This window comes from Oscarella lobularis, chromosome 16, assembly GCF_947507565.1.
Source record: "Oscarella lobularis chromosome 16, ooOscLobu1.1, whole genome shotgun sequence".
Lineage (NCBI taxonomy): Eukaryota > Metazoa > Porifera > Homoscleromorpha > Homosclerophorida > Oscarellidae > Oscarella > Oscarella lobularis.
In genome coordinates, this window is record NC_089190.1 from 2,262,754 (window position 1) to 2,286,806 (window position 24,053).

The 24,053-nt window shown below is 44.0% G+C and overlaps 9 protein-coding genes across 12 annotated transcripts; 5 read left to right on the forward strand and 4 right to left on the reverse strand.

The window, feature by feature from the left end:
- Positions 1 to 106: 106 nt before the first annotated feature.
- Positions 107 to 3,238, reverse strand: LOC136196564 (activated CDC42 kinase 1-like). Of its 2 annotated transcripts, XM_065986149.1 has the most exons (9): positions 2,408 to 3,238; positions 2,116 to 2,343; positions 1,897 to 2,043; positions 1,654 to 1,839; positions 1,380 to 1,598; positions 1,071 to 1,327; positions 935 to 1,020; positions 323 to 840; positions 107 to 236 (listed from the first exon to the last, which is right to left on the reverse strand). In XM_065986149.1, the coding sequence occupies exons 1-8, from the start codon at positions 2,705 to 2,707 to the stop codon at positions 326 to 328; spliced, it is 1,938 nt and encodes a 645-aa protein (XP_065842221.1). In that variant the 5' UTR covers positions 2,708 to 3,238; the 3' UTR covers positions 107 to 236; positions 323 to 325. The 2 variants fall into 2 exon arrangements, with proteins under 2 accessions (XP_065842221.1, XP_065842220.1); XM_065986148.1 differs by lacking the exon at positions 107 to 236 and having other exon boundaries at positions 321 to 840; positions 2,408 to 3,237.
- LOC136196561 (uncharacterized) lies at positions 2,801 to 5,983 on the forward strand. The gene is made up of 13 exons (XM_065986145.1): positions 2,801 to 2,905; positions 2,955 to 3,236; positions 3,348 to 3,659; positions 3,712 to 4,056; positions 4,109 to 4,531; positions 4,582 to 4,668; positions 4,717 to 4,824; positions 4,875 to 5,101; positions 5,153 to 5,275; positions 5,325 to 5,395; positions 5,446 to 5,486; positions 5,534 to 5,633; positions 5,682 to 5,983. The coding sequence occupies exons 1-13, from the start codon at positions 2,863 to 2,865 to the stop codon at positions 5,785 to 5,787; spliced, it is 2,268 nt and encodes a 755-aa protein (XP_065842217.1). The 5' UTR covers positions 2,801 to 2,862; the 3' UTR covers positions 5,788 to 5,983.
- LOC136196942 (omega-hydroxy-beta-dihydromenaquinone-9 sulfotransferase Stf3-like) lies at positions 5,902 to 7,194 on the forward strand. The gene has a single exon (XM_065986600.1). The coding sequence runs from the start codon at positions 5,902 to 5,904 to the stop codon at positions 7,192 to 7,194; it is 1,293 nt and encodes a 430-aa protein (XP_065842672.1).
- On the reverse strand, positions 7,116 to 8,483 carry LOC136196586 (uncharacterized). The gene is made up of 3 exons (XM_065986177.1): positions 8,009 to 8,483; positions 7,904 to 7,957; positions 7,116 to 7,847 (listed from the first exon to the last, which is right to left on the reverse strand). Exons 1-3 carry the CDS (start codon positions 8,372 to 8,374, stop codon positions 7,230 to 7,232), a joined length of 1,038 nt encoding a protein of 345 aa, XP_065842249.1. The 5' UTR covers positions 8,375 to 8,483; the 3' UTR covers positions 7,116 to 7,229.
- A 70-nt stretch (positions 8,484 to 8,553) lies between these two features.
- On the reverse strand, positions 8,554 to 10,840 carry LOC136196570 (oxysterol-binding protein 1-like). The gene is made up of 13 exons (XM_065986156.1): positions 10,716 to 10,840; positions 10,539 to 10,644; positions 10,408 to 10,477; positions 10,254 to 10,335; positions 10,143 to 10,191; positions 9,991 to 10,066; positions 9,759 to 9,939; positions 9,566 to 9,691; positions 9,413 to 9,512; positions 9,286 to 9,357; positions 9,135 to 9,231; positions 8,881 to 9,084; positions 8,554 to 8,820 (listed from the first exon to the last, which is right to left on the reverse strand). Exons 1-13 carry the CDS (start codon positions 10,767 to 10,769, stop codon positions 8,706 to 8,708), a joined length of 1,332 nt encoding a protein of 443 aa, XP_065842228.1. The 5' UTR covers positions 10,770 to 10,840; the 3' UTR covers positions 8,554 to 8,705.
- On the forward strand, positions 10,332 to 12,866 carry LOC136196571 (espin-like). 2 transcript variants are annotated; one of them, XM_065986159.1, is made up of 10 exons: positions 10,332 to 10,800; positions 10,856 to 11,342; positions 11,390 to 11,573; positions 11,627 to 11,702; positions 11,753 to 11,859; positions 11,908 to 12,139; positions 12,193 to 12,284; positions 12,336 to 12,500; positions 12,559 to 12,635; positions 12,691 to 12,866. In XM_065986159.1, exons 2-10 carry the CDS (start codon positions 10,858 to 10,860, stop codon positions 12,800 to 12,802), a joined length of 1,530 nt encoding a protein of 509 aa, XP_065842231.1. In that variant the 5' UTR covers positions 10,332 to 10,800; positions 10,856 to 10,857; the 3' UTR covers positions 12,803 to 12,866. The 2 variants fall into 2 exon arrangements, with proteins under 2 accessions (XP_065842231.1, XP_065842230.1); XM_065986158.1 differs by having other exon boundaries at positions 10,332 to 11,342.
- LOC136196599 (histidinol-phosphate aminotransferase-like) lies at positions 12,786 to 13,984 on the reverse strand. Its single transcript, XM_065986190.1, has 4 exons — positions 13,616 to 13,984; positions 13,319 to 13,569; positions 13,066 to 13,267; positions 12,786 to 13,019 (listed from the first exon to the last, which is right to left on the reverse strand). Exons 1-4 carry the CDS (start codon positions 13,697 to 13,699, stop codon positions 12,810 to 12,812), a joined length of 747 nt encoding a protein of 248 aa, XP_065842262.1. The 5' UTR covers positions 13,700 to 13,984; the 3' UTR covers positions 12,786 to 12,809.
- Positions 13,703 to 22,820, forward strand: LOC136196560 (chloride channel protein 2-like). Of its 2 annotated transcripts, XM_065986143.1 has the most exons (33): positions 13,703 to 13,939; positions 13,989 to 14,326; positions 14,376 to 14,433; positions 14,491 to 14,549; positions 14,599 to 14,659; positions 14,711 to 14,764; positions 14,811 to 14,869; positions 14,917 to 14,979; positions 15,026 to 15,080; positions 15,138 to 15,203; positions 15,258 to 15,302; positions 15,355 to 15,450; positions 15,503 to 15,618; positions 15,668 to 15,782; positions 15,841 to 15,944; positions 16,001 to 16,061; positions 16,113 to 16,166; positions 16,224 to 16,267; positions 16,320 to 16,381; positions 16,432 to 16,495; positions 16,542 to 16,611; positions 16,663 to 16,754; positions 16,800 to 17,370; positions 17,418 to 17,478; positions 17,538 to 17,605; positions 17,654 to 17,763; positions 17,818 to 17,878; positions 17,933 to 17,982; positions 18,031 to 18,065; positions 18,115 to 18,537; positions 18,588 to 18,675; positions 18,719 to 18,778; positions 18,831 to 19,017. In XM_065986143.1, the coding sequence occupies exons 2-30, from the start codon at positions 14,019 to 14,021 to the stop codon at positions 18,201 to 18,203; spliced, it is 2,751 nt and encodes a 916-aa protein (XP_065842215.1). In that variant the 5' UTR covers positions 13,703 to 13,939; positions 13,989 to 14,018; the 3' UTR covers positions 18,204 to 18,537; positions 18,588 to 18,675; positions 18,719 to 18,778; positions 18,831 to 19,017. The 2 variants fall into 2 exon arrangements, with proteins under 2 accessions (XP_065842215.1, XP_065842216.1); XM_065986144.1 differs by lacking the exons at positions 13,703 to 13,939; positions 13,989 to 14,326; positions 14,376 to 14,433; ... (24 more) ...; positions 17,933 to 17,982; positions 18,031 to 18,065 and adding exons at positions 19,179 to 19,293; positions 19,344 to 19,481; positions 19,533 to 19,661; ... (17 more) ...; positions 22,445 to 22,531; positions 22,584 to 22,820 and having other exon boundaries at positions 18,330 to 18,396; positions 18,458 to 18,537; positions 18,831 to 19,123.
- LOC136196595 (spermidine synthase-like) lies at positions 22,791 to 24,036 on the forward strand. Its single transcript, XM_065986186.1, has 7 exons — positions 22,791 to 22,981; positions 23,029 to 23,158; positions 23,208 to 23,300; positions 23,355 to 23,508; positions 23,558 to 23,641; positions 23,693 to 23,838; positions 23,890 to 24,036. Exons 1-7 carry the CDS (start codon positions 22,851 to 22,853, stop codon positions 24,034 to 24,036), a joined length of 885 nt encoding a protein of 294 aa, XP_065842258.1. The 5' UTR covers positions 22,791 to 22,850.
- Positions 24,037 to 24,053: the final 17 nt, after the last annotated feature.

Here is a 24,053-nt window from a genome sequence, read left to right on the forward strand (position 1 = left end):
TTTTAGCCCCGGGAAAGAAATCATACGAGGGGAGGGGGAAAAAACATTGCCTGTTGACTTGTGACGTCATCGAAAGTTAGAAAGTGAAAGGGGTGGATTCGCGTAACGAACGTACACGACTCCCATAGAATAAAGGACCATCTTTAGATTTTTTTGTTTGAGGGGAAAGGAAACCCGGAAGTCCAACGATTGGGAATTCGAAAGTTTTCTTAACTAAATGCAAACTCGATTTGAATCTATGAAAACCAATGTTTAGGCAAAGGAGGAGGGAAATGGGCCAAAGTGGGGGAAGCTAGTCCTTATAAAATGCCGCATATCCTACTTTTTAGTAGTCTGAATCCATGAGAAAGGCGGCGGCACGATCGACTTTGAATTGGCAGTGTTCGAGCGCGCGCAGACAGCGCTCCTCACTAAAACCGGGCAGGCCTAGATCGAGCAATTGCTGGACTTTGATGCGACGAAACGCCTCCTTGACGTCGCCGCCAAACTGCTCAATATAGTGACGAAACTGCGCGTCACTCATCTGGGGAAACTCGCCGCGCAACCAATCGATATCAGCGTCGCTTTGACGAATCTCCGCCGGCGTTACCGTCTCACCGCAATCATCCAAATTAGGTTTAGATAGCGGCGGACGTGTATGATGGGCTAAGGGGCTCGGATTCGGTTCGGCTACGGCGCGACGACGCACGGGGTCTTGGGCGATGTGATAGATGCCGCTGTCGACGGGATCGCGATAAACGTCGGCGGGGAGAGGCGCTGGTGCCATGGTAGCGTAGAGATGCTTTGAGGTGATCGAACTGGTAGGGGTTAGGGGTGGCGGCGTTCCGGGAAGTCCGGTTTCTGTTTGAGGAAGGGGAGGTTTCCGCGTTCTTTTGTATGGGAGGGATACCAGACCTTTCTATAGGGGAGAGAAAGGTCTGGTTTGATTTCTTACCTTCAGAAGAAGTGGGGGGTGCCACGCACTGAGACGGGAATTGACCGACGTCTAGATTCTCATTTTGGCCCACAAAAAACGGGGGTCTAATATAAGAAAATATTTTTTCTCTAAGATCAAAGCCTCCCTCTCTTACGTTCTATCTATGACTGTAATCATTTCGCCTTGATGAATGTTGAGACGACCGCGTCCCGCCGTTTGACCGCGATACTCTTTGACGGCACGAACGCGAGCCGGAAATTGTTGAGTCATGTGTTGTACAATTTCCGCGAACGACGGCCGATTGGCTGGCACGTCTTCCCAGCAGCGATAAATAATTTTCCAAATTTGTTTCGGACAGTGCTCGGGTCGCGGCAAACGAAACTGATTGGGCGACGCAATAGCGCGCGCAATCTTAGATAAAATAAAAAATCATATTAATTAATAAATTATTTATATTTCTTACTTCTAAATTGCTTTTTCCTTCGTAGGGTTCGGCTCCATAGGAAAACATTTCCCACGTGGTTATTCCGTAGCTCCAGACGTCTGATGCTGTGCTGAATTCCCGTTTTTCCAACGCTTCCGGTGCCGTCCACGCGATTGGTATGCGGGAATTCGTTGACATTAGATACACGTCGCTTTCCGGGTTTAATTCACGTGATAGACCAAAATCAGTTATTTTAACCTGAAGTCTATATTGATTATCTTTGAGAGAGAGAGCAATATGTTCTTTGTCTCACGTGATCCATGGACTTGAGGAGAATGTTCCTCAAAGCCAAATCGCGATGTATGAGTTTTCGCTTTTCCAAATACGCCATACCGGAGGCAATTTGTTTTGCGTATGTACACAATTGATAAATCGAAACCCTACACGGTTTCTCCCTCAATTTATTTATCAGAGAACCCTGGGGAGCCAGCTCAGTCACCTGACCAATAATATTATCATTATTTAATTATGTATTTTTCACGCGTGTCTTACATACCAACATAAATGGTTCTGTGATGACTATTCCATATAACTGTACTATGTTGTCATGGTGCACTTCCTGCAGTGCATTGGCCTCTTTTATGAAATCTTCCTGCTGCCAGCGACCACGCCTCCCTCGCAATATTTTAACAGCTACAGTTGTCTAGAAAAGGATTAGATATAGAATCTTTCGTCTCCTCTTAATTAATTAATTAATTAATTAATTATTAATAACCTTGGTCCCATTATCAGAGCGAGTCCACGTCGCTCTCTTTACTGTACTAAATTCGCCTCGACCCAATTCCTTTTCCTCTATTGCTAGATCCTCTTTACGGATGAGGCAGATTGTAGCTACTTTTTGGTGTCCCGTAGGTGAGATCGCAGGTGGCGATGGTACCGTCGGAATTTCGTACGAATCGTCTTTTAATTTCTGCTCTACGACGTCTTGTTTTCCCTTTTTTTTCTGGGGAGGGGGGAAAAACGATAGAGAAAAAAAACGTCATTTTTCGCTTTTTCGCTTTGCTTACTGTCGTCAGCTTTCGAAAGTTGTGAATTATTCCACGTTTTTTGGACAATTGCTTTTCCCAGCGACGTTTGATTCGTCGAATTTCGACGTCCGTAAGTCCGATCTTCACGTAATCTTGTTCCCGGACGTCTTCGAGGTGCTGAACGCGTTTCACGCCGAGTTTCCGAAAATCTTCGTAAAAGCGAGCTAAGTCGACCTTTTCCGAGCTCAAGAAATGGAGCAATGAGTCGGGATCGGGTTCCGCCATCTTGTTTACGGGGAATCCCGTATAACAGGAAGCACATTCCCGCGAGTAGTTCATTAATTAATGCAAAAATTCAATTATCACCAAGCACCACGCCTTTGATTGCATTAATTTTCAGTCACAACTAAACCGTGGCTGCAACAATGCTATTCGCAGTCTTCCAAGTAGTCGAAAGCCCTTCCTTCCTTAGTTTTCACTGTTTTTCGCGGTCGATGGCTGTGTTTGTCACTGTCGTTGCAGCATTGATTGCCAAAGGTTGAGTTCGGTGTTTCCAATGACTTTGAGTCGTACTAAGAAACTATAGGTCTAATCGTCGTACAAGGCGAGCCGAAAGTAATCGTTGCCAAGACTGACGGCACTCCATTGATTTTGGACTGCCCGTCGAGCAACTTTGGTGCGTGGTACCACACCAAATCGTTTCCCAACGACGACGACGACGCATCGATTCGACGCTTGCTGACCCGAAGTCGCCGTCTCGTCGTCAACGAAATCGGTCTGTACAAGTGTGTATCACCGTCATTGTGGAAATGGAGACCAGGGCAAGATGATCGTGATTGGGACTACAAAATTATTCCGGATCGTGCAGGTAAACGAGAACTACGTAGAATAGAAAGGCAGCTGGGCATCGCAGACACCTCTTTTCTTTGCGTCTGGCAAAGTGGTACTTCCTATAATCACTCTCCGTCTGTGTCTATAGTAACAAGGAGACGACGTAACGGCCCCGCCAGTGGATGCAGAATACCGACTCGCACTAGTTACAACTATGAATCTATTACTGTTCGACCGGAGAGCGGACAAAAGATGACACTTTTATGTGGAAACTCGGAGATCGATCAATGCACATGGTATCGAGTGCACTACAACCTCAATGGCAGTTCGACATTGTACCCAGAGAAAGCAAGCAGCCGTGTGTTGACGGTTGGGTCCGATTATAATGCTACAGTTGGTCACTACGAGTGCCACTATGGAACCGAAAAAAATAAAGGCATTGATCGGTTTTACTTCGTTGGTAATTGCATACGTAAACAAGTTAATAACTCTTCTAATTCTCCAGTTTTTAGAGGAGGATAAGCAACCTTTAGTAATCCAGAGTAACTGTACGGACAACAGCAGAGGTGTTCCCTGCTGGTATTACAGCCAAAAAGGCGACGCTACGAAGTGGAGCAGCTACAAATGCGTTTACGATTTGCCACCAAGTATTCATTGCAAGACGAACAAAATAACGGAACCTTGCGTCACTCAAAAAGAGACGCGTTTTGGTTTCTCCTATCCGTTCGTAAAAGTGCCTATACGTACGTGGAACGATCAACCAACTACGTCCTTTGTATGCGGACTGTCTAAGGGCAATGGTAGGGTACTGGACGAAAACTGCTGGAGTGTCATGCTGACCGTTAAGTACAGTCAAGGTAAGTCTGAGAAGATGTACGTGTCATAGACTAACACCCTATCCATCTTTAGGGATCAATCCGACGACTTCTGCTCCTACTAGTGCTAGTGTCTCTACCGACTCCAAGGCCCCTTCACCCTCTACTCAGAGTTCTACTATATTTACTCCTACACTACCTGCTACCAGTTTGTCTAATTTGGCCGGTTTGATTGGGGGATCAATTGCGGCTGGTTCTGCTGTCGTTGTTACTATTATTGTCGTTTCACTGTGCATACGACGTCGATATCTGTTCGTCTTTGAACGCAGACAGTCACGACAGCCGATAACCAGAGACGCAGACAATTTTATCGAGGAAATATCATACCGAAAGACAATGATTGATGTCGATGTCACACCAGAGCGACGCAGTCGGCAACTGGTTAGCATCGAAGGCGTTAAAATTGACGAATCGTGTAAAATTGAAAAAGAAAACGTCGCCCTTTTTGAAGTTCTCGGTTAGCCCGCTTCAATAATAAAAAAACCAGTTCATGCATGTGTAATGCAGGGCAAGGCTGCTTTGGACTCGTTTGGGAAGGAGAAGCCGTCGACAAAAACGGCGAAACAAGGCGGGTTGCGGTCAAAGTTCCCAAGGGTACGCATAACTAAATATTTTTGGGAAAATTCATTATCCAGCGTTTAGCCAACGACCGTAAAAGCATGCAAGACCTTGCTACAGAAGTGAGCGTTTGGACGCGTATAGGAAAGCATAGAAACGTCGTCAGTTTCATAGGAATATGCAATTTCCAAAGTAAGAAGAGTACGTCTTTAGATTAGCTCACATATCTTTCTCTCTAATAGCCAACGAAGGTAGAATGCTGTGGGTAATAATGGAACATGCTGAGCATGGCTGTCTGAGCGACTATTTGCGTGCCAAGCGTTTTGGACGCGATCCGACACGTCAAAATTCAGACACGGATGTGGTGAACTACGTGCCGCCCGACGAGCAGTCCGTACTGTCGTCTGGCGACATGTTTCGCTACGCGCTCGACGTCGCACGCGGAATGGAACACCTCGCACTAAAAGGGGTATCGAAAATTCGCAAATGAGTGGGATTTTGGTACTAGGTTTTCTTCTAGTGTGTACACCGCGATTTGGCAGCACGCAACGTGCTTGTTTTTCACGGTGAAGTGTTAAAAGTCGCCGATTTCGGTATGGCAAAGGATATCCACTATTTTAACTACTACAGAAAGAAAACGCCAGTGGGTTTAGAATATAAATCTATTCCTCTGAAATGAGAAATGTTTACAGGGTCTTGTTCCATACAAATGGACGGCACCAGAATCGTTATTGCATCGCGTATTTACTGAAGAAAGTGACGTGTAAGGGTAAAGATTCAGTGCCTCTCTCTATGTAAATACATGTGATCTAGGTGGTCCTACGGTATTTTGCTTTGGGAAATTGCTACCTTAGGTAAACCCTATATCTAGTTTGTCTATTTATTATTATTTTGAATTTAGGAAGTGCTCCTTACCCTGGTATCCCCGTTGAATGTTTGTACGAGCTTCTTGTGAAGGATAGCTACCGAATGCAAAGACCCCGGACGTGTCCTCACCAACTGTAGGCAAACTACTTCAAACGTTGCAAAATTCAATTTATTTTTGCTAGCTATGACCTGATGCTAAGCTGCTGGTCTCTCGATCCGGACGAACGACCTAGATTCTACGAACTGGTAGAGCTTGTTGAGAATGGACTGAAGGAGGTAGGAAATTAGGATAAGAAGGGTAACTATAACGCCACACCCCCGCTGCTGAAGAATTCATGAATTCACGTGACTATCTGGAGATGGCGAATTCATGAATTCATGAATTCACGTGACTATCTGGAGATGGCTTCTGTACTGTTTGCTGTTCTGACGTTTCTCGTTCGTTTTTTTCGCTATTCTCTCAATACGCTTGACCCATGGCTTCGCTACATCAATATTCGACTTGTTTCCACTCCGTCGACAGTCGAAGAACTTCTTGAAAAGGTTCGTTCTCGATTTGGATCGCTTCCGGCGCTCGCATCGAATAGGGACTGGCGCGAACGCGTCCAGAATGCCTTGGACGCGCTAAAAGGCAAGGAGACGACTCCATTCGGCCGTTTGTTGGCCCGCGAAAAGCTAATCACTCAAATTCGCACACTCGAGTGCTTCGAAACGATACCGCGACGATTTTCCAACGTTCTTACAGTTCCTATCGATCGTCCGATCTTCATATTGGGCCTACCACGCACGGGAACGACGATTCTTTTTCATCTCCTAGTGCGCTACCCCCACGTGGCACATTTGAACACTATTCGTAGCCAACTGGCCGATTTGCGCCCGCAAGACGTCGCCCAAGCTACGTCGATCGACGATCTGTGCCGCCGTTTCTGTACGACATCAAAACAAGTGAAGTACACGTTTGATATCCTGCTTGCTTCCGGGTGTGGACTCCCACACAATATTCACCCAGCAAGTACTACCTTTCCTGAAGAATGCGTCCTCGTTTTGTCAAATTATTTATTTTACACCAATTATCCTTATATTTGTGGGGAGGATTTTACTGACGTCGTTAAGGACTATAGAGATCTGGCTCGTCAGGCATACAGGTTCTTTAGAAGAGACTTGCAGGTCATTAAGTCGATTGGCCAATTATCTGGGTCCCGTTTCGTTCTCAAAGCTCCATATCATTCGTGTTTTATTGAGGAAATACTTGACGTTTTTCCTGACGCCTCTTTTGTGCGTTTGCATCGTGATCCTGTCTCAGTTGTGTCGTCTTCGTCGTCTTTCTTTCGCGCAATCCGTGCTCCTTTCTCTACCGGTGATGATTGGAAAAAAATCGGCAAGGGATGTCAGAAGATGACTCGATGCATTGCTCGAGAATTGGCCAAGGAAACGCGGCGAGAAGCCGAGCACACTCTCGACTTTAAATTTGAGGAGATCGCCAAGGATCCTATAGGTGTGTGTCGTGAAATTGCCAATAAAGTCGGTCTTGAGCACACTAAGGCCGTGGAGGATGATTTGACGGCGTTTCTGGCGGAGGACGCGAGAAAACGAGAGCAAGCAGGTAAACACAAGCACACATTGGCCGAATTCGGATTGGATGCGGAAGAAATTCGTAACGATTGCACGGACTACTGTAAAAAATTTGGTGTCTAAAAAAGAGGCTGTCCTCGAAATAAATCTGGCATCAGTTAATTAAGAACTATAAAAGCGAATTCCAGAGTGTCATCGACAGTGTATACTCTATTTACAAGTGATAGCTGCACGTTCATACTTGGGCAATTCTTCCACGCGCAACTACCCAGCACTTTTCTTCCCTGAAGGGCCGTCCTCGGTCGCAGCGTTTTATCGTTAGGATCAAAAACTGCTGTCACGTTAGGGTAGTGTTTGAACTTGCTTCGATTAAGAAGGCTGATCTGCACGGGCTTGAGGCAGCTGCACTCGTCACTTGGGGGCTCCATTGAGAAATAGATTTGCATTTGTTTGCCGACAGTGTCGCTGTCTTTTCCAATGGGATATAGTCGAGCGGTGAGAACGTAGCCCATTTCTCCTCCCGTGAATTTATACACTTGACTGCTGTTCGTCGATCGACGCTTCGCTGCCCAGTTCGTTACCTTCCATATTTTTTGTATGACCTGTTCTTTTACTGAAGATGCGCGACTGATGAAGGGGCGACTTGGTGAGCTGGGCGGTGGCTTGTTGGGAGGAGAAGTTATGATGACGTCAGGAAATTCTTCAAAAGTTGACCTAAGAGATTCCGTACTACTTCCCAACGCCTTAGAACTGACTCCAGAACGGCTTCTTTCAATCTACAGTTAATTAAAGAAATCACGACCAAATATGTATCTAATTTATGTACACATACCCCGCTATCGGAACTCAGCCACATTTCACGCAGACGCGTCACAGCATTCGAAATCTACGTCACAAACACGTGACGCCAAGAACCGACGAGGATTGGCTGCTTTACCTTCCGCTTAGATCTTTTCGCCGTTTTCGACGTTCTGACGAGAAGTCGACGAACGGAGGCTTCCGCGTGCCCTCCCCCGTCGAGCAATGCCCCGTAAAAGGCGGCGAATGCCGTTCCAGTTCGTTCGCGACGAAGTTTCTTCAGAACGAGGCTTGTTCGCGCGAGCGAGTCGACGTTCGGCGTGAAAAGCTCGATTTCCGTGACATCGTCGACGCTCAGAGCGTCGGCGCCGACTAGCGACGTCAGAACGTCGCTGTTTATTGACACGGCGACGCCGTCGACGCCGAAATCGTCTTCGTTAGGCCACGAAAAGTCCGATAGCCAATCGTATGTCAGACTCGAGGGCGTGGTCACGCGTTCGCTCATTTGTCTTTCTCGATTCGAAGTGCAAGGTTAGTTTCTTGGGTAGGATTGTAAAGTAATGAATGAGCGGATTGCGTGCAGTGGGTTTTAGTCCACGCTTCCACACTTCCCCGCTTCCTAAGGCTAGATGCGGGAGCCGGTAATTGGCTCACGTGATCGCAACCAATGACGTACATGAGCACTAACCACGAATCGTAATCTTTTATTAGGTAATCTGATAACGTCATATTGTGCCCTATAAAATTAACTAAAGCAAAGCGTGCATACACGATTTAGAATAAAACCCGGCCACTCTCTCTAACAGCAGCTACTCTTACAATCCCCAGTCAAAAACTCAATAAATATCAGGCACATTTTCAAAATTGCTTGCCATTTTCGCTTTCCAATATCCGCCCGAATACACGTGTGCAACAATGCCCGTATCAGCATCCCTCAAAGGAACAAACCACCTAAAAAATAAATAAAAAAGTATTTTATATAAGGGGACTCCCTCTCTTTTTATTTTATACCGGGGCTTCCACGTCGCTTTTGCTGCGTCTCGTGTTCGTCGAGCGGCTCGTTGCTTTTCCTCGAGTCGATGTTTTTCTTTTACCGCGTCGTCCACATGACCGAGTTCCAATAGTCGAACGTCGGGACGCATCCGGGTGTCCGTGGAACACACGCCAATGTCAATGTCATTGAGCCCCATGGCGAATTTCGTAAACCCGTACATTCTATATATAGAGAGAAAAATGAGATAATTAAAATATTTGTTATATATTACTTTGGTGATTCGACGGGTCGTTCTTTGATTCGCCAAAGCGAATGCACGTGAGCACCGGATTCATAATTATTTTTCGGAAGAACGCTTTTCACTTTATCTAATATAGATAAAGCGATTAAATAAAATCTATAAATCTCTACAAGGGCCGCACATGAATCGAGACCCTTGTCCCATGCGCCTCTAAGAAGTCGTTCGACGTTCCCTGGAGAACTTCTCACTTCCCCTACATAGCAAAACGTTGACTAGCGCGCGTTAGAGATTATTTATGGGACTCTTGCCCTTTAAATCTTTGAAACTCTTTCCCGCTTTGCTATAGGATTGAAATCGTACGGAGGCCGTTTCCTTTGTCTGGTGACACGTCACAACGACTTCGCCTTCCTAAAGTGCTATGTCTCTCTATGCCACATTTTTTTTCTAATTAAAATTCTCACGTTATCAACCCAAAGTCTTCCCAGAATAATGTTATGTATTGTAGTGGTGGGTTTTTTCCACGAATAGTGCAAATTATCTGATTTCATTCTGAGATGGACTATCCCAGTGGGAATCACTTTGATATACTTCATAAAATAAAAAGACCCCAAACTTCCTCTCTTGTATAATTCATTAGTTCCCTATTATTCTTACCTGTCCTCGAAATCGAATGTCGAGCTTGTATTCTTGCCACAGACTCCAGTTTTCGGCTTCGCAATGCATCGCTGTGACGGGGGGATGATGACACACTTGTTCACATACGACTGCATATTGACAATCCTCTTGAATCAATTCAAACGTTTCGCCAAGAAGAGGATTAAAGGGCTTCCAAAAACTAAACAAAAGATCAACAATCTAATAATTAATTATTGTTATTTAATCTCACCGTCCTTCCGCTGAGGCGAAACACGAGCAAGCAAACGCGGCGATATGAGCAATGCGATCGAGTCTCGAATCACATTCTATATGAAAAATGAAGAGTTAGAGGTAAAATTATAATTGATTTTATTTTTTATTTTTATTGATTTTATTTTTTACCGTGGGCCTTATGAAGAATTTCGGCGTATTCGAGATCCTCGCAAATTCTCTGTATAGAGAGAGAGAGAGGGGAGAAATGTCATCCGTGCGTTTCCTGGCAACGTTACGTGCCTGCGTGAAGCTGAGCGGCTCGTTGAAGTGAACGGGCATTGTGATTCGCGTCAAATCGCGTCCAATGAGCGATTTGGCGAAGCTGAAAAGAAAGCCAATGACTCATTGGTTCGTAAAAGTAGCGTCCTCTCGCCGGAAGCGCTTAGAAACTCACCTCCAAAGGCTGAACGAGTGCCGACCTTTGAGTACGGGTAAGGAAAGTCGTCGTTTTCGGTGTCTTTCCCCTAAAAACGCCCCATTTGAATGTTTTTCTCGTGAAAATCGCACTTTGAAGCGATCGCTTGCCTTCGACGTCGACTAGGGAGCGATATTCCGCTTCGATTTCGTCCTCGCGCGACAAGGATTGGCTCGTATCGACGCTATTCTCTTGATTCGACGACATTGATGTGGTCTACGAGACGCGGGGTGCGTTTGACGCGTTGATTTTTGTGATCTCGCGCGCGCGTTCATCTCTCGTGTTACCTCGCCGCTGTTGACGCTCCCGTCCGAGTTTCGAAAGGCGCTGGAAGCGTTCATATGCTTTGATTCGCCGCAACGACGAAGAGTCGTGCGTAGCGCATGCTTGTTTGTACACGTGACAGGGTTTTCAATAGAATCAATAGGTATGGACGTCATGGCTTTCGAAGCGGCGAAAAGAGGCGAAACAGAAACGCTCAAGCAACTCCAATCGACCGGAATCGACTTATTATCACTAAAAGACGAAACCGGCGCGACTATAATACACATAGGAGCTCGCACGGGAAGCGTGGATCTCATCGAGTCGATTCTCGTCGCAGCGAACGCGAAAAAACTCGAACCAATGCCCAACGGCGCTAGTCCAATTCACGACGCAGCGGCTTGCGGTCAAATAGGAGTCGTTCGATGGCTAATCGAGCAGAAATACGCGTCGCCCGTCGAAGAGGACGCATCCGGTCTCCAACCCGTCCATTATGCGGCGCGATACGATCGCTTGGATGTCGTTCGCTATTTGATCGATTCGTGCGCGGCGCCGATCGACGCGAAGACGCGCGGCGCGCGAACGGCGGCCGATTACGCCGCCTACGGCGGAGCGACGAATTGCCTGCAATATTTCAAGGAGAAAGACGAGAGGCAATTCAATTACTTAATTAAATTAATTAATTAATTAGTGTTTGTAGTCTTTGTGTGGGCGGGGTCGTTGTAGGTCCAGCCTACTTTGCTACTCAGCAAGGCCAGTTGTCATGTGTTCGATATCTCGTTGAATCATGTGGTCTTGGGAGTGATACAGTTATTGGCGACGATGGTATGAAATTTGTACATGTTGCAGCTCAGAGTGGTCATCTAGAGTGTCTAAGTTGGCTGGTAATCAAAATCAATACATAAAAAATAAGGATTAAGTCCTAAAAATTTTTTAGATTGATTTTGATGAGAAATCTATTGGAGCAAGAGATTCCAATGGTGCAACTCCACTGCATTACGCTTCAGCTCAAGGCAGAACACAAGGACTCTTCCTTTCACATTATTTTCAATTATATTTTCAGGTCATGTTGTTATTGTAAAGTGGCTACTAAACCACGGTGCCAACGTCACAAAGGACAATTTAGGTGGGACTCCGCTACATGATGCCACTCAGAATGGCCACGTGGAGGTGAGATTAGCTACACAAATCCGAGACCTACTAAGACCCATATGCTAGTGTCTAAATATTCTCGTCAGCGCTGGAGCAAATCCCGCAGCAAAAGACAGAGACGGAATGACGTCTCTTCAAATTGCTAAGCAACGGGAGCAGCAGGCATGTGTCGCCTATTTGCAGTCCGTCACGGCGGAAGATGAGGATAGCGAATCATCATCATCCGACTCAGATTCATCAGAGGAAGAGAATCGGACGACTTCTTTGAAGACAGGCCCATCTGCGTATCAACCTATGTGTGAGTCTGCTACAAGATTTCTCTAGTACACTCCTCTTTATTTTTATTTATAGCGATGAGACAGCATGATTCTTCTCTGATGGACGATATCAAGAGAGGAAAAGGCCTGAGAAAAGCTCCGGTTGAGAAACGAATGCTCAAGCAGGCAAACCAACCGTTCTTTAGATCAGCTATTGTTTTGAGAATTTTTTTCTAGGCTGTGGGAAGGGTTATTCAAGAGGAGACTTCTGATGGAGCTGCTGACGGCGTCGACGTTCCTCAATACGATAACGACGGGCAACCGCTTCCTGACTGGAAGGTGAAACTGTATCAGAAGAAAGCGGAAGAGAAAACGAAGAAAACGATGGAAGGAGGAGCCAAAGTAGCAGGGCTGGCAATCTGAACGAGAGCTGTTTTAATAAAAGGTTATTTCTCTCTAGGATGATGCGGAGAATAGTCGGTGGAAGGGCATACCGGAATGGAAAAGAAAAGTGCTGGAGGAAAAGGAAAAGAAAAGGCAATTTTTAATATAAAATAATAATTTTTTTTGATGGACTGTGTTATTGGGCTAGACTGGAGAAGATGGCCCCTGAATTGGCGAGAAAAGCGGCGGAGGAGGAGAGAAAGGCGAAAATCGCAGCCATGCCAGAATGGAAAAGAAAATTGCTCGAGAAAAAACAGTGATTTTTATTTAGACTTTTGCTTCTATGCAAGATTCTCGTATCACTGTGAGAACGGTTTCTCTTTCTTTGGTCGTGCAGATGGAAATGCGAAGGCAGTCGTCAAAGTGAAGACAGTTGCCTTTGTATGACACATAGACGCCTTTTTGTCGCATGATCTCTTGGACTTTCAAAGCATTGTCGACTTGAAACATCAAGAAATTGGCTTCAGATGGAAAAACCTGAAAATGATATGGTGAGTAATTATATAGGAAATGTATTTATCACCTTTTTGACTTCTTTTATTTGTCTGAGAGCGTCCGCAAGTCGATCCCTTTCCAAGAGAACTTGTTGAGTCATCGTTTTCATGTCGTCCACGTGATCCAACGCCTTTAGCGCAGCGGAATACGACAGGGCTCCAATATTATAAGGCAGGCGAATTTTATCAAAGTGAAAAACGATGTCTTCGTGAGCAATAGACCAGCCAAACCTAAACACCAAAAAATGACAGAGAAACACCCTAAATTTTCATTCAACAAACCGTATTCCAGCCAAACCAAACGACTTGGACAACGACTGAAGAACAATGAGCCTAGGATATTTATCCACAAGTCGAGCAAGAGATTCTTTTCCACTGAAGTCAATATAGAGTTCATCTAGAAAGACAATCCCCTTGTAGGCACTATCCAATAAACTGATGACGTCATCAATATTCAGAGAAACAGCCGTTGGATTTCCGGGTGAACAGAGGAAGATGATTTTAACATCGGGCCGACACGCCTCTTTTAACATCTAAAAAAACGGAAAAAAATATCGTTTTGGTTTTTTCTGCACCCACCGTCTCCATATCCAATTGAAAGTCGGATTTGAGTGGCACGCGCACTACGCTGACGTCGCATACGCAAGCGCGCTGTTCGTACATACTGAACGTCGGCTGCGTGACGACGATTGCGTCTTTTCCCGGCGTGCAAAAGGCTCGTACGACCGTGTCGATCGATTCGTCGGCGCCGACGCCGACGAAGATCTGCTCCGGTCGCACGTTTCTGAGGAAGAAACGGGAAAACGCTCGATTTTATTCGTTATTCTTACCTGAATTTAGCTATTTTGGCTTTTAGGTCGCGATGCAGTGGGCTCGGGTAGCGGTGGAGCGTGTCGTCGTCGGGTAATACCGAGCCGAAGTTGTTTTCGTTGCAGTCGAGGAGGATTCCTAGGGAACGTGACGCGATTTGAGTCGATTTTCGATGCGGAAGCTTACCGTCGACATTTCCATCAATTCGAGACGGACAATAGGTCTTGGAGGCCAAAATGCACGGTCGAAAGAGCTGTCGCACCTCTTCCATTACTGCGTACGTCCAAAGTTGCAGAGGAAGTGTATCGAAGAGAAACAGGAACAGGAAGAAGCACGCGCGCTTTGTGAAAGTCCCGACAGTGGCTTCGAACGCGCATCCGATTCCGCAACAGTCTCGGACTTTTTCTCGACGATTCCACATATGGACGACGCTACGTATATCGACCTGGAGCAAGCTCTAGGCGATACGCCTGCATTCAGGTCACCCCACCCCTCCCCTCGCTTTAGAAAACGCCGAATCTCGTTTCAGATCGCAGCTAGCCGCCAGCGAACACAGCGTACAACGTGTCGAGCATCTCATCGAAAAGGTGAAACCTCGACGACGTGGAATCGATGCAGGAGAACACGTATTCGGCTCTATTTAGGTAATTTGGAATTCCCAAGGCGTTCTCACAGGAGCCAAAGAGTTTACAGTGGCAATGAGGTAAGAAGAAATTCAAGGAAGCGCACTTAAAGTATATGCGCTTCTCTAGTGTCTTAGTCAAATCGTTTCAAGGCCTCGAAGACTATTTTTCGCGAGATAATTTTGTTTCGGTAAATGGAGAGATTTTTTTTTGATTTGGTTCAAATAATTTTTTACTGTAGACCAGCATTAGACAGTTTGTTGATACAATGCTTGAGTTGCAGTCTTTCTATGGGGTAAAGTCTCGTTGTGGAATTTTCTAAAAATTCTAATATTTATTAGATTTTCTTTGATCAAATGAAACGAATACTTGGTGATGGGCTCAAGGATTTTCTTCGAAAGTTTGACAAATTTGACGTACATGAATCTTTACTACTTTTTTGTCTAGGGAACTGAGAAAAGTGAAGGACACGAAGAAAGTTTTTGACAAACTCAACACGGAAGTAGATAGGTTAGCCAATACAAAGTAAAGATATTTATCTTATTAAATTCTATAGTTGCCTCATCAAAAATTCTCACATTTCGAAATCTAAAGTCCAAGAAGCGGACGAGGTTTTCAGCTAAATTTATTAATTAATTAATTAAAGAATATTAATCTTTTTTCTCTAGGCTAGTAGAACCCTATCAGACACTTCAAAAGCATTTAGACAAATCGGATTAGACTATTCTTGCCAGGTAAATTGAATTATTTTGAACCAGAATTCATTTTAAATGATTTCTCTCTTGAAGCTCAATGCTTTTCATATTCGAAAGGGTGGAACTATTGTCCAGAATGTAACAAAGTAGACTAGCACTTGTTTCTCACTTAGACACTGTTGCATTCTAGCTGCTATCCTTCATGGAAGCGCAGCTGGATTTTCTACGACACGGTCAGGAACTGACAAAGACTTCCCAGCCCCAAGTGCAAGCCGTATCAGAAAAGGTCTAAAAAATCAATAATAAATCACGATAAATTAGACGCCTCATCGCATAAGGTCGGAGAAAAGAATAAAATGCATGTAGTCCAAGAAAAAATGATGGACGAACAGAAACAAGAACTCTCTGTTCTCGCCGCTCAATCCGATTTAACCTTTGTACCTAAATCGGAGAGGTGTGAGCGAATTTTTAAAAATTTCACTATGTAGGCGAATTTTTTTTAGAGGAGTCGTGCTTCAGGGTTGCCTATGGAAACGATCAAAGAACGCTTTCAAGACATGGAATAGGAGATTCTTCTCTATCAAAGACAATCAACTTCTTTATCAACACAAATTGAAGGTAACAACAACAACATTAGGAGAATTTGTCTAGGAAATGAGCGTTTCTCTTATCGTAGCCCGAAAAGGGAAGCGTTCTCGCTCGCGATCTTCGCTTGTGTCGACTTAAACGCGCCGACGAACAAGAACGAAGATTCTGTTTCGAAGTTATCGTACCAAACAAGTTAGTCTAGAAGCAGAGGAACCTTTCCCCCGCGCGTACTTGGGACTTTCACGTAGCACTGTTATGGTACAAGCCGATTCTGAGGCACTTCGTTCCGCATGGATAACCGCGGCTGAAGTAAACGTCTTTTTATTCATATTTGATGTTGATGCGATGTCTGATGTCTAGTTGGCGTCGGCTGCCGCTTTGGGGACGTCTCCGGAGGGGGGGAAATTGGGGAGAGTGAGTGTTTGGTGTTAGAGAGGGTTCTTTTGGCTTGATGCTTTGTTTTTTTTTAAGGTTTCTAGGGGGGATAGTTCTATGTCTGCGTTGTCGTCGAAAGAGTAATAATATATTCGTTTTATTTTATTTGGGGGATTATGGGGAGCTGTTTAGACGACTGGCTGCGATTTATTCCATAAAAGGAAACGAAATCTGCGCCGACTGTGGAGCACCTAGTAAGAAAATCAACGACTTTATAATATTGTTTTATTTATTTATTTTTTAGATCCCACGTGGGCAAGCATCAGTTTGTGCGTCACTCTTTGCATAGAATGCTGCGGAGTGCACAGGTACAAGTATTTGAAGTGGGTTAATTAATTAAAATGGACTTTATAGAGGCCTTGGTGTTCACGTCTCCAAAGTTCGTTCGTTGGCTCTCGACCAATGGGAACCGGAGACGTTGGAAGTAACGAGACCTATTTAGCTAGAAACCCCATTCAGAAAATCTTCTTTTTAGCTGATTAAAAGCCTTGGTAACACCGTCGTCAACAGCATTTTCGAAGCCAACATAAAACCAGGCTGGACGAAACCCGGTCCCAATTGCTCATCGTAAGAAAATTGAATTCCTAATTAAAAATCTTATTTTTTTTCTAGAGATGAACGGGAGGAATTTATCACAGCTAAATACGTCGCCAAAGCGTTTCTTCCCGCTCCGCCTTCCGGCGAAGAAGACCCCGCATTGCTCAGTCCTCCTTGGATCACTTCAACGCCTCTTTTCGATCTCGAAGACATAGATCTCATTCTCGGTCAATCTCCTCGCGATACATTCGCCGGTTTGACGACCGACGAGAGCGACGAAGCGGAGATGGAGTCCACTTTTCATGCGACGACGCCTTTGGAAGCGACTCCACGTCGACACAGCCGCTCCGTTGGAGATTTGCCGGGATACGGAATCGATGACGATAGCGAGAGAACGGCGGGGGATAAAGAGCGGGTGATGAGTACGCCGTCTTCGCCGGGGAGAACGATTCGACGGTGGGCCGTTGTGAAGGGGAAAACGCCGCGGAAAGCGAGATTGAAGAGCGAAAGCGACGTGGGGAAAGCGGCGAGTGACGACGACGATTTGAGGCGAAGTAGTCCTCTCGTTCGAAAGAGTACGCGGAGGAAGTCGAAGCGGCATCATGTGGGGCTGTCGCCAGAACGAGACAAAGCGAGATGGAACGAGGTGGGGAGATGTTGAGAGTACTTTAGCGTGTTCTTAGGCTTTTTTAGTGTTTGTATCAAGCGGCTGGTAGTGGAAGTCTTACTGGAATACTGCTAGCAATCGTGAGAGGTGCTTTGATCCTTTTTCTCCGTCTTAAAGGTTTGATTTTGGGATGTTTTTTCGCTTAGGTGGTAGCACGAAGTTCGTGAACGATATGGATTCAATGCAGACGTCTTTGCATCAAGCAGTTTTTCATGTACAAACTGACGTGTTTTGAGAATAGACTTATTGGTTTTTCTTATAGGGTCACAGGGTCGTTTGCGAGTTTCTTCTTCAGAATGGAGCCAAAGTGAATCTGCGAGATGCCAAGGGCAGGTCTCCTCTACATCTCGCCGTGCTTAATTCCGATACGAGGTACAATTGGCTCAAGCCAGACAATTTTTCTTACGTTTAGTTATTTTTTTTCAGCATTGCCTGTTTGCTGTTGAAACGAGGCGCTGATCAGGACATTGAAGACGACGAAGGAATGGTAGGAAATGGAAAAGAAAGAAATGGGATAAGCTACATAGTTTTTTTTTATTAGACTCCTTTGAAAATTGCTCTATCGACTACTCAAGCTGATATCGTCACAATGTGAGTTTCTCTACGGATTTTTAATAGCTTGCTAGTTTTCTTTGATAGTTTGCGTCTTGCCAAACTGGATCCTGAAAATTTAGGTTTGAAAAATGAAATTTTACCTATTCTTTAGACGATATTTTGGCTCAGATCAATCATACAGTGATATGCTGAGTGACATATCGCACATTGCTTCCAGCAATCCGGAACGATTCAAAAGAATTTCGACTGAAGTTTAGAGACCAATGAGACATCATTTTGCAAGGAAAAATAAATAAAAGTGCAATTTACGGTATATCCTGCGTAGACTCGCGTAATTTTCTGCGCGTCTATGAATTGTAGCGTAGCTCGACTTTGCCGCTATTTTACTCGTTTTTCTATGGCGCTGAGCAATACAAAGGATAGTTCAGCTTACGCTGTACTCAGAAAGAAGTACGATACGGGCCCGTTTACGGTCGATTCGCTCGTATCGCGAACTGATCCTCTCGCTCAGTTCGATGCATGGTACAAAGATGCATCGGCTATTTCTATGGAGGTGGACGTCAACTCAATAAACTTTGCGTTTGCAACAAAGTATATGTAGCGCGAATAGAGATTAGTTTACTAATTATTGATTGTTGTAGAGATGGTCGACCTTCTGTTAGACGATTTTTTATGACTAACTATGGAAAGGAGGGATTTTCTTTTGAATGCCCAGAAAAGAGCAACTTGGTAGGATATTTTAAATATTTAATTAATTAATTAATATTAAAAGGGAGGTGATAATGAGCCATTTGGAGCTGCCTGCCTTTACTGGCCCAATCTTCATCGTCAGGTGTTTATACCTAAAAGTTAATCTAATTGAATAATTAATTAAATCTCTTAAGATTCGAATTGAGGGAGTTATTAAAAAGTTCGGGCCAGACGGATCTTTGCTCCTCGTGCCGGACAACTTCGAATTTTGGCAAGGTCATTCAAATCGAATACACGATCGACTCAGATTCGAACGCATTGACGAACAGTGGAAAGTAGATCGATTGTCCCCATAAATAATAAGATTACGATTGCGCAGTGCACATTCTTTCGATCCGCCGCATCATCTCGCTCTTTACTTGATTTCCCTTCAAAAATGAGCCTCCAGGAGATCGAATCGGAATCGTACGACTACGAACAGACTCTCGTACGTCCGAACGACACGAAAAAACAACGCGTTGACGTCGGTTTACGTTGTTTAGATGTACGGAAAGTACACGGTCGAACTCCAAGAGTTCGCTCGCAGCCACGCGTCGAGAATTCGCGAGGAGGAGGCGCAGCGTCGCGACGAGCAGCGAAACTTGCGCTACAGCGCGCGTACGAAGCGAAAATCTCGAAAAGACTCTTGGGGTCGATTTTTTCTTTAGGAGCGAAGGCGTGGCGTTCGTGCAAACAATTCGTCGTACGTCATATCGGCGAAGATTGGCTCTTTTTGCTCGTGCTCGGTCTTCTCATGGCGTTTCTCAGCTTCGTTCTCGATTATTTAATTGAGAAATGCCAGCAAGGTATTCCATGTCTCGAATATATTTTAATTTAATTTTTTTTCGTTGTTTTAGCGCACGTGTGGCTCTATGGGAACCTCACCGAAATTGCTATACTTCAATATGTTATTTGGATTGCTTTTCCTATTGTTTTGATTTCGTTTTCCGTTGGATACACGCACTTGGTTTCGCCCAATGCGATTGGTTCGTTTGGACATGAGAAATCAGTCGATTAATAGTATTTATCTATGTAGGGTCTGGTATACCGGAAATGAAGACAGTCTTGAGGGGAATTTCTTTATCGGAATACCTATCAATACGAACGTTTTTGGCCAAAACTGTATAAATAAAAAGATACTTTATCAGGGGAAAAAAGTAGATCTCGTTTTTTTTTAGATTGGACTCATATCGTCACTTGGATCTGGAATCCCCCTGGGAAAAGAAGTAGCAACATTTTTAAAAATATATATTTATATTGAATTGATTTTTCTCAGGGTCCCTTTGTGCACATTGCTAGCATCGTTGGAAATGGCATGACGAAATTCATAACGCACTTTAATAACGCATTTGCAGTAAGACATCTTTTGTCCTTGTTTACTTTTATTCTATCTGCTTCTAGAATGAAGCGTATAGCAATGAATTGCTTGCTGCTGCTTGTGCTGTGGGCGTGGCGTGCAATTTTGCTGCTCCAATAGGAGGCACGCAAACGCATCTACTTTTTGATTTTGTCTCAATATTTATTATTTAATTTTTTAGGCGTGTTATTTAGTATTGAAGTAACGGCGACGTATTTTGCCGTTCGGAATTATTGGCGGGGTTTTTTCGCCGCTGTTTGCGGGGCTTTTATGTTTCGGCTTATGGCCATCTTTGTCTCAAATGAACGTAGGGATTCCTCTACTCTAAAGTATCCAATGTCTGTGATTTAATTTCTTAGAAACTATCACGTCACTTTTCACTACAAACTTCGTCGAAGAATTTCCTTTCGATCCATACGAAATGATAGCGTTTGCATTCATAGGGTAAAATTTAATGAGTATGGATTATTCACTAATCTGTTATTGATTTTTCTTAGAGTGACTTGTGGCTTTGGTGGGGCTCTCTTTGTTTTCGTTCATCGATCCATAGTCGACTTGAGACGCAAGTACAGACACAAGACCCAATTTCTTGAACGAAAGTAAGCGACAAATATTTATAATCGATCTCAAATAATTTCTATATTAATACCCAGTCGATTTATTTATCCTCTTGTGGTCGTTCTCATTCTCTCCACTCTCACGTTTCCCAAGGGATTCGGAATGTTCATGGCGGGAAAAGTAGCGACTCTCCTGAATCAATCAATTAATTAATTAATTAATTATTTTTTCAGTTAACCCAGAAGGAGGCAATAGATCAATTATTTTCTAATTTCACGTGGGGCTCGCTGTCCGACGATAGCGGCGACAAAACTCAAACCGACATCCTAGACACGTGGAATAATCCAAACATATTCGTCAGCCTCCTTCTCTACACACTTTACCACGTGAGAAAAAAATATATATATTATCCTTATTGATTTTTATATTTAATCTTTATTGATTTTAGTTCTTTGCTACTGCAATTGCCGTCGCACTTCCCGTTCCGGCCGGCGTCTTTTTCCCCGTCTTCGTCACGGGCGCCGCGTTCGGACGATTGGTCGGCGAAACGATGGCCGCTTGGTTTCCGCACGGCATCAAGGAATCGCACGACATTATTCACGTGATTGTTCCGGGTGGGTACGCCGTCGTCGGGGCGGCGGCGATGTCCGGGAGTGTGACGCATACGATTTCGACGTCGGTTATTGTTTTTGAATTGACGGGGCAGATAACTCATATATTGCCTGTGATGATTGCCGTGCTCATTGCTAATGGAATCGCGCAGAAACTCCAGCCCTCGTTCTATGACAGTATCATTCAGATAAAGAAGTTACCCTATTTACCTGATTTGACACGTGGAAGGTAAGACTCATATATTATATAGGGCTAGTTGATTATTTTAATGTATTTTGTTATTTATCTTTTTTCTAAGGCCTTATAAAGTGATGGTGAATGACATTATGAAGCGTAATCTCTTCTTTATTTCGTATCGATCTACGTACGGAGATTTGAGAAAATTGCTTCACAGTTCCAATCATCAGTCGTTTCCTCTCGTCGACGCTCCAGGTTTCGTCTTTCATTTTTTTGGGGGGTTTTTATTGGAATTTTCTTTTTAGATTCTATGGTTTTGTTGGGGTCGATTCAACGCCGATATCTCATGAAACGGCTTATGGATGAAAAGGGAACGTGGGACGAGAGCGCAGTTGCTTCAGGAGCCGCTACACCCAGCGCAGCCGAAGTCATCGAAGAAACCGACAATCCAACGAGGTACCTCGGAGAAAATTCTTCTATTTTGACGTGTTATTCGCTCGCCAATAGACCGGCGACGTTGAGAGTGGAATCGGATGAATCTCAGCAGAATGCTGATGAGGTATTGCACATATTAAATATCAATATATGCGCGTTTTTATTTCTCCGCAGACCGTTTCACCTCAACCCCAATCGCCATCGCGAAAGACGTCGACATTAAAACGCCTACGGCTACAAGGTAAAGATACTAAAATAAATAAATTAGGAGACAATTTTATATTTTAGTTGCTTCGATTTTCACGTCATCACCAAGAAATGAACTTGACGTAATAAGCATCATATATCGATCTTCATCTCAATATTGTTTTTTTTTTAAGGATTCCCTTGGAAGGATAAAGTCTCCAGATGAGCAATTAGAAGAAGTAGTTTACTTGTGCACGTTAATTAATTATTGATCCAATGATAATCTCCATAGGATGGTTGGTCCAGCGATTTTCTGCACGAGCAGATTGACTTCAGCAATTGCCAAATTGATCCAGCACCTTTTCAACTCGTAGAGCGCACTTCTTTACATAAGGTAGTAGTGAAATTTTAGGAAGTCCGATTTCCCATGCTAATTTATATTAGGCACATAGTCTCTTTGCTCTTCTTGGTCTTTCTCATTCCTATGTGACGTCAATAGGTCGTCTCGTGGGAGTAGTGACTCTAAAAGACGTAAAATCTTAATGATTAATTTAACATTAGTACAAATAGTAAGTGTGTATAGATTTCGAAAGCAATCGAAGGTGCTCACAAGACGGAGAAGAAGAAGAAAAAGAAGAATGCCATCCGAATCACAGTCAATGATCAAGAGGACACAACAACGGCTTCAGAAGCAACGGGAATGGAACTGAGCCTTCTCAATCGCAACACATAATACTGCTAGTTACTATATAAATTTCTTCATATTTTCTTCCTGAAGGCCAATATTTAGGCCTCAGAATCTGAAATTATTGCGTCTTCATATCCGGGGGGGTTCAAAGAGGCGTGCTCCATGGATAAACTCGTCGATGGTTGGTTCTCCGAGAGCGATTGTCTTTGGCAAGGCCAGAAAATGTCCTATCAAGTCGATCGGGTCTTGTATCGAGATCGATCCGCCTTCCAGGACGTCCTCGTTTTTCACCAGTAAAGAATAGAGTCTATTCGTCATCGTATGAGGCATTTCTTTTCAGTTTGCGCTATGGTAACGTCTTAGCTTTGGACGATATTGTCCAATGCACAGAAATGGACGAGTTCGCCTATCAGGAGATGATGGTTCACGTGCCTCTTTTGTGCTACGATCCAAGCTCTTCTGGACTACAGGTACTCATTGACTACGTACTTCTCGCTCTGACTGCTCGTTTTTTTAAAGGTTCTCGTAATTGGTGGTGGTGATGGGGGCGTTGTAAGGGAAATTGTGAAGCACGGTCACGTGGCTCAGTGCACACTCTGTGAAATTGATTCCGTAGTTTTTAATTCAGATTTAGATTAGACGGGTTTTGATTTTGATTTTGAGCAGACGGTCATTGATGTTAGCAAGAGGTTTTTCCCGCTCATGGCCGTTGGTTTGAAAAGTGAAAAGCTCACTATTCACATTGGCGACGGATTTGACTTCTTGAAAAGTCACATCGAACAATTTGACGTCATCATAACAGATTGTTCAGACGAAAAAGGCAAGAACCTACCCTTAATTAATAGAATAATAATCAATTAATAATTAAGGACCTGGAGAATTTCTATTTAATGAACCCTACTTTGAATTGGTGAAAAATTCTCTCAAGCCCAATGGAATTCACGTCACTCACGGTAGCACTAGTCAGAGTGGTCACAAAGTGGCTCAATACAATTCTTTATTAGACAATGGTCCTATGCTAGAGATGTCAGAAAGTTTTCCCCGACTTAGATTCTCTCAAAACGTTTTTCCCTCGTCCCAATACTACTATATCAGTTCTCCCTCTTATCCTTCAGGAGAACTTGGCTTTGTTATTTCAGGCAAGAGTCCTGTAAGCAAGTTTTTCGTTCATTTCTTTTGTTTCCTCACAATGTCATTATAGAATATGAAATTTGATTTTCCGCTGAAGGAGCTGAGTGATAACGAAGTGCGTTCCATGAAATTGCGCTATTATAACTCGCAAGTCCACAAGGCCGCTTTCGTTCTGCCTCAATTCACAAAAGAACGCTTACCAACGAATAAATTATAATATTTTTTCAGGACAGC

Bases quoted from the DNA above. Each gene is read 5' to 3' on its own strand.
- LOC136196599 (XM_065986190.1), bottom strand. From the start codon at position 13,699: ATGTACGAACAGCGCGCTTGCGTATGCGACGTCAGCGTAGTGCGCGTG. The intron at 13,570-13,615 runs GTGGGTGCAGAA...CCGTTTTTTTAG, and splicing joins TTCAATTGGATATGGAGACG to ATGTTAAAAGAGGCGTGTCG. The intron at 13,020-13,065 runs GTGATAAATACA...TATCATTTTCAG, and splicing joins AAATAAAAGAAGTCAAAAAG to GTTTTTCCATCTGAAGCCAA.
- LOC136196571 (XM_065986158.1), top strand. From the start codon at position 10,858: ATGGACGTCATGGCTTTCGAAGCGGCGAAAAGAGGCGAAACAGAAACG. The intron at 11,343-11,389 runs GCAATTCAATTA...TAGTGTTTGTAG, and splicing joins TTCAAGGAGAAAGACGAGAG to TCTTTGTGTGGGCGGGGTCG. The intron at 12,636-12,690 runs GCAATTTTTAAT...TTATTGGGCTAG, and splicing joins GAGGAAAAGGAAAAGAAAAG to ACTGGAGAAGATGGCCCCTG.
- LOC136196560 (XM_065986143.1), top strand. From the start codon at position 14,019: ATGCGGAAGCTTACCGTCGACATTTCCATCAATTCGAGACGGACAATA. The intron at 14,327-14,375 runs GTCACCCCACCC...ATCTCGTTTCAG, and splicing joins GGCGATACGCCTGCATTCAG to ATCGCAGCTAGCCGCCAGCG. The intron at 15,619-15,667 runs GTGTGAGCGAAT...AATTTTTTTTAG, and splicing joins TTTGTACCTAAATCGGAGAG to AGGAGTCGTGCTTCAGGGTT.
- LOC136196595 (XM_065986186.1), top strand. From the start codon at position 22,851: ATGGATAAACTCGTCGATGGTTGGTTCTCCGAGAGCGATTGTCTTTGG. The intron at 22,982-23,028 runs GTAAAGAATAGA...ATTTCTTTTCAG, and splicing joins GACGTCCTCGTTTTTCACCA to TTTGCGCTATGGTAACGTCT. The intron at 23,159-23,207 runs GTACTCATTGAC...GTTTTTTTAAAG, and splicing joins CAAGCTCTTCTGGACTACAG to GTTCTCGTAATTGGTGGTGG.
- LOC136196586 (XM_065986177.1), bottom strand. From the start codon at position 8,374: ATGAGCGAACGCGTGACCACGCCCTCGAGTCTGACATACGATTGGCTA. The intron at 7,958-8,008 runs GTAAAGCAGCCA...TTTGTGACGTAG, and splicing joins CGAAAAGATCTAAGCGGAAG to ATTTCGAATGCTGTGACGCG. The intron at 7,848-7,903 runs GTATGTGTACAT...AATTAACTGTAG, and splicing joins GGCTGAGTTCCGATAGCGGG to ATTGAAAGAAGCCGTTCTGG.
- LOC136196564 (XM_065986149.1), bottom strand. From the start codon at position 2,707: ATGAACTACTCGCGGGAATGTGCTTCCTGTTATACGGGATTCCCCGTA. The intron at 1,840-1,896 runs GTATGTAAGACA...ATTATTGGTCAG, and splicing joins TCACAGAACCATTTATGTTG to GTGACTGAGCTGGCTCCCCA. The intron at 1,328-1,379 runs GTAAGAAATATA...ATTTTATCTAAG, and splicing joins AAGGAAAAAGCAATTTAGAA to ATTGCGCGCGCTATTGCGTC.
- LOC136196561 (XM_065986145.1), top strand. From the start codon at position 2,863: ATGGCTGTGTTTGTCACTGTCGTTGCAGCATTGATTGCCAAAG. The intron at 5,276-5,324 runs GTGGGTTTAGAA...AAATGTTTACAG, and splicing joins ACTACAGAAAGAAAACGCCA to GGTCTTGTTCCATACAAATG. The intron at 5,634-5,681 runs GTAGGCAAACTA...TATTTTTGCTAG, and splicing joins CGGACGTGTCCTCACCAACT to CTATGACCTGATGCTAAGCT.
- LOC136196570 (XM_065986156.1), bottom strand. From the start codon at position 10,769: ATGAACGCTTCCAGCGCCTTTCGAAACTCGGACGGGAGCGTCAACAGC. The intron at 10,336-10,407 runs GTGAGTTTCTAA...CTTTCTTTTCAG, and splicing joins CACTCGTTCAGCCTTTGGAG to CTTCGCCAAATCGCTCATTG. The intron at 10,192-10,253 runs GCACGTAACGTT...CTCTCTATACAG, and splicing joins AGCCGCTCAGCTTCACGCAG to AGAATTTGCGAGGATCTCGA.
- LOC136196942 (XM_065986600.1), top strand. From the start codon at position 5,902: ATGGCTTCTGTACTGTTTGCTGTTCTGACGTTTCTCGTTCGTTTTTTT.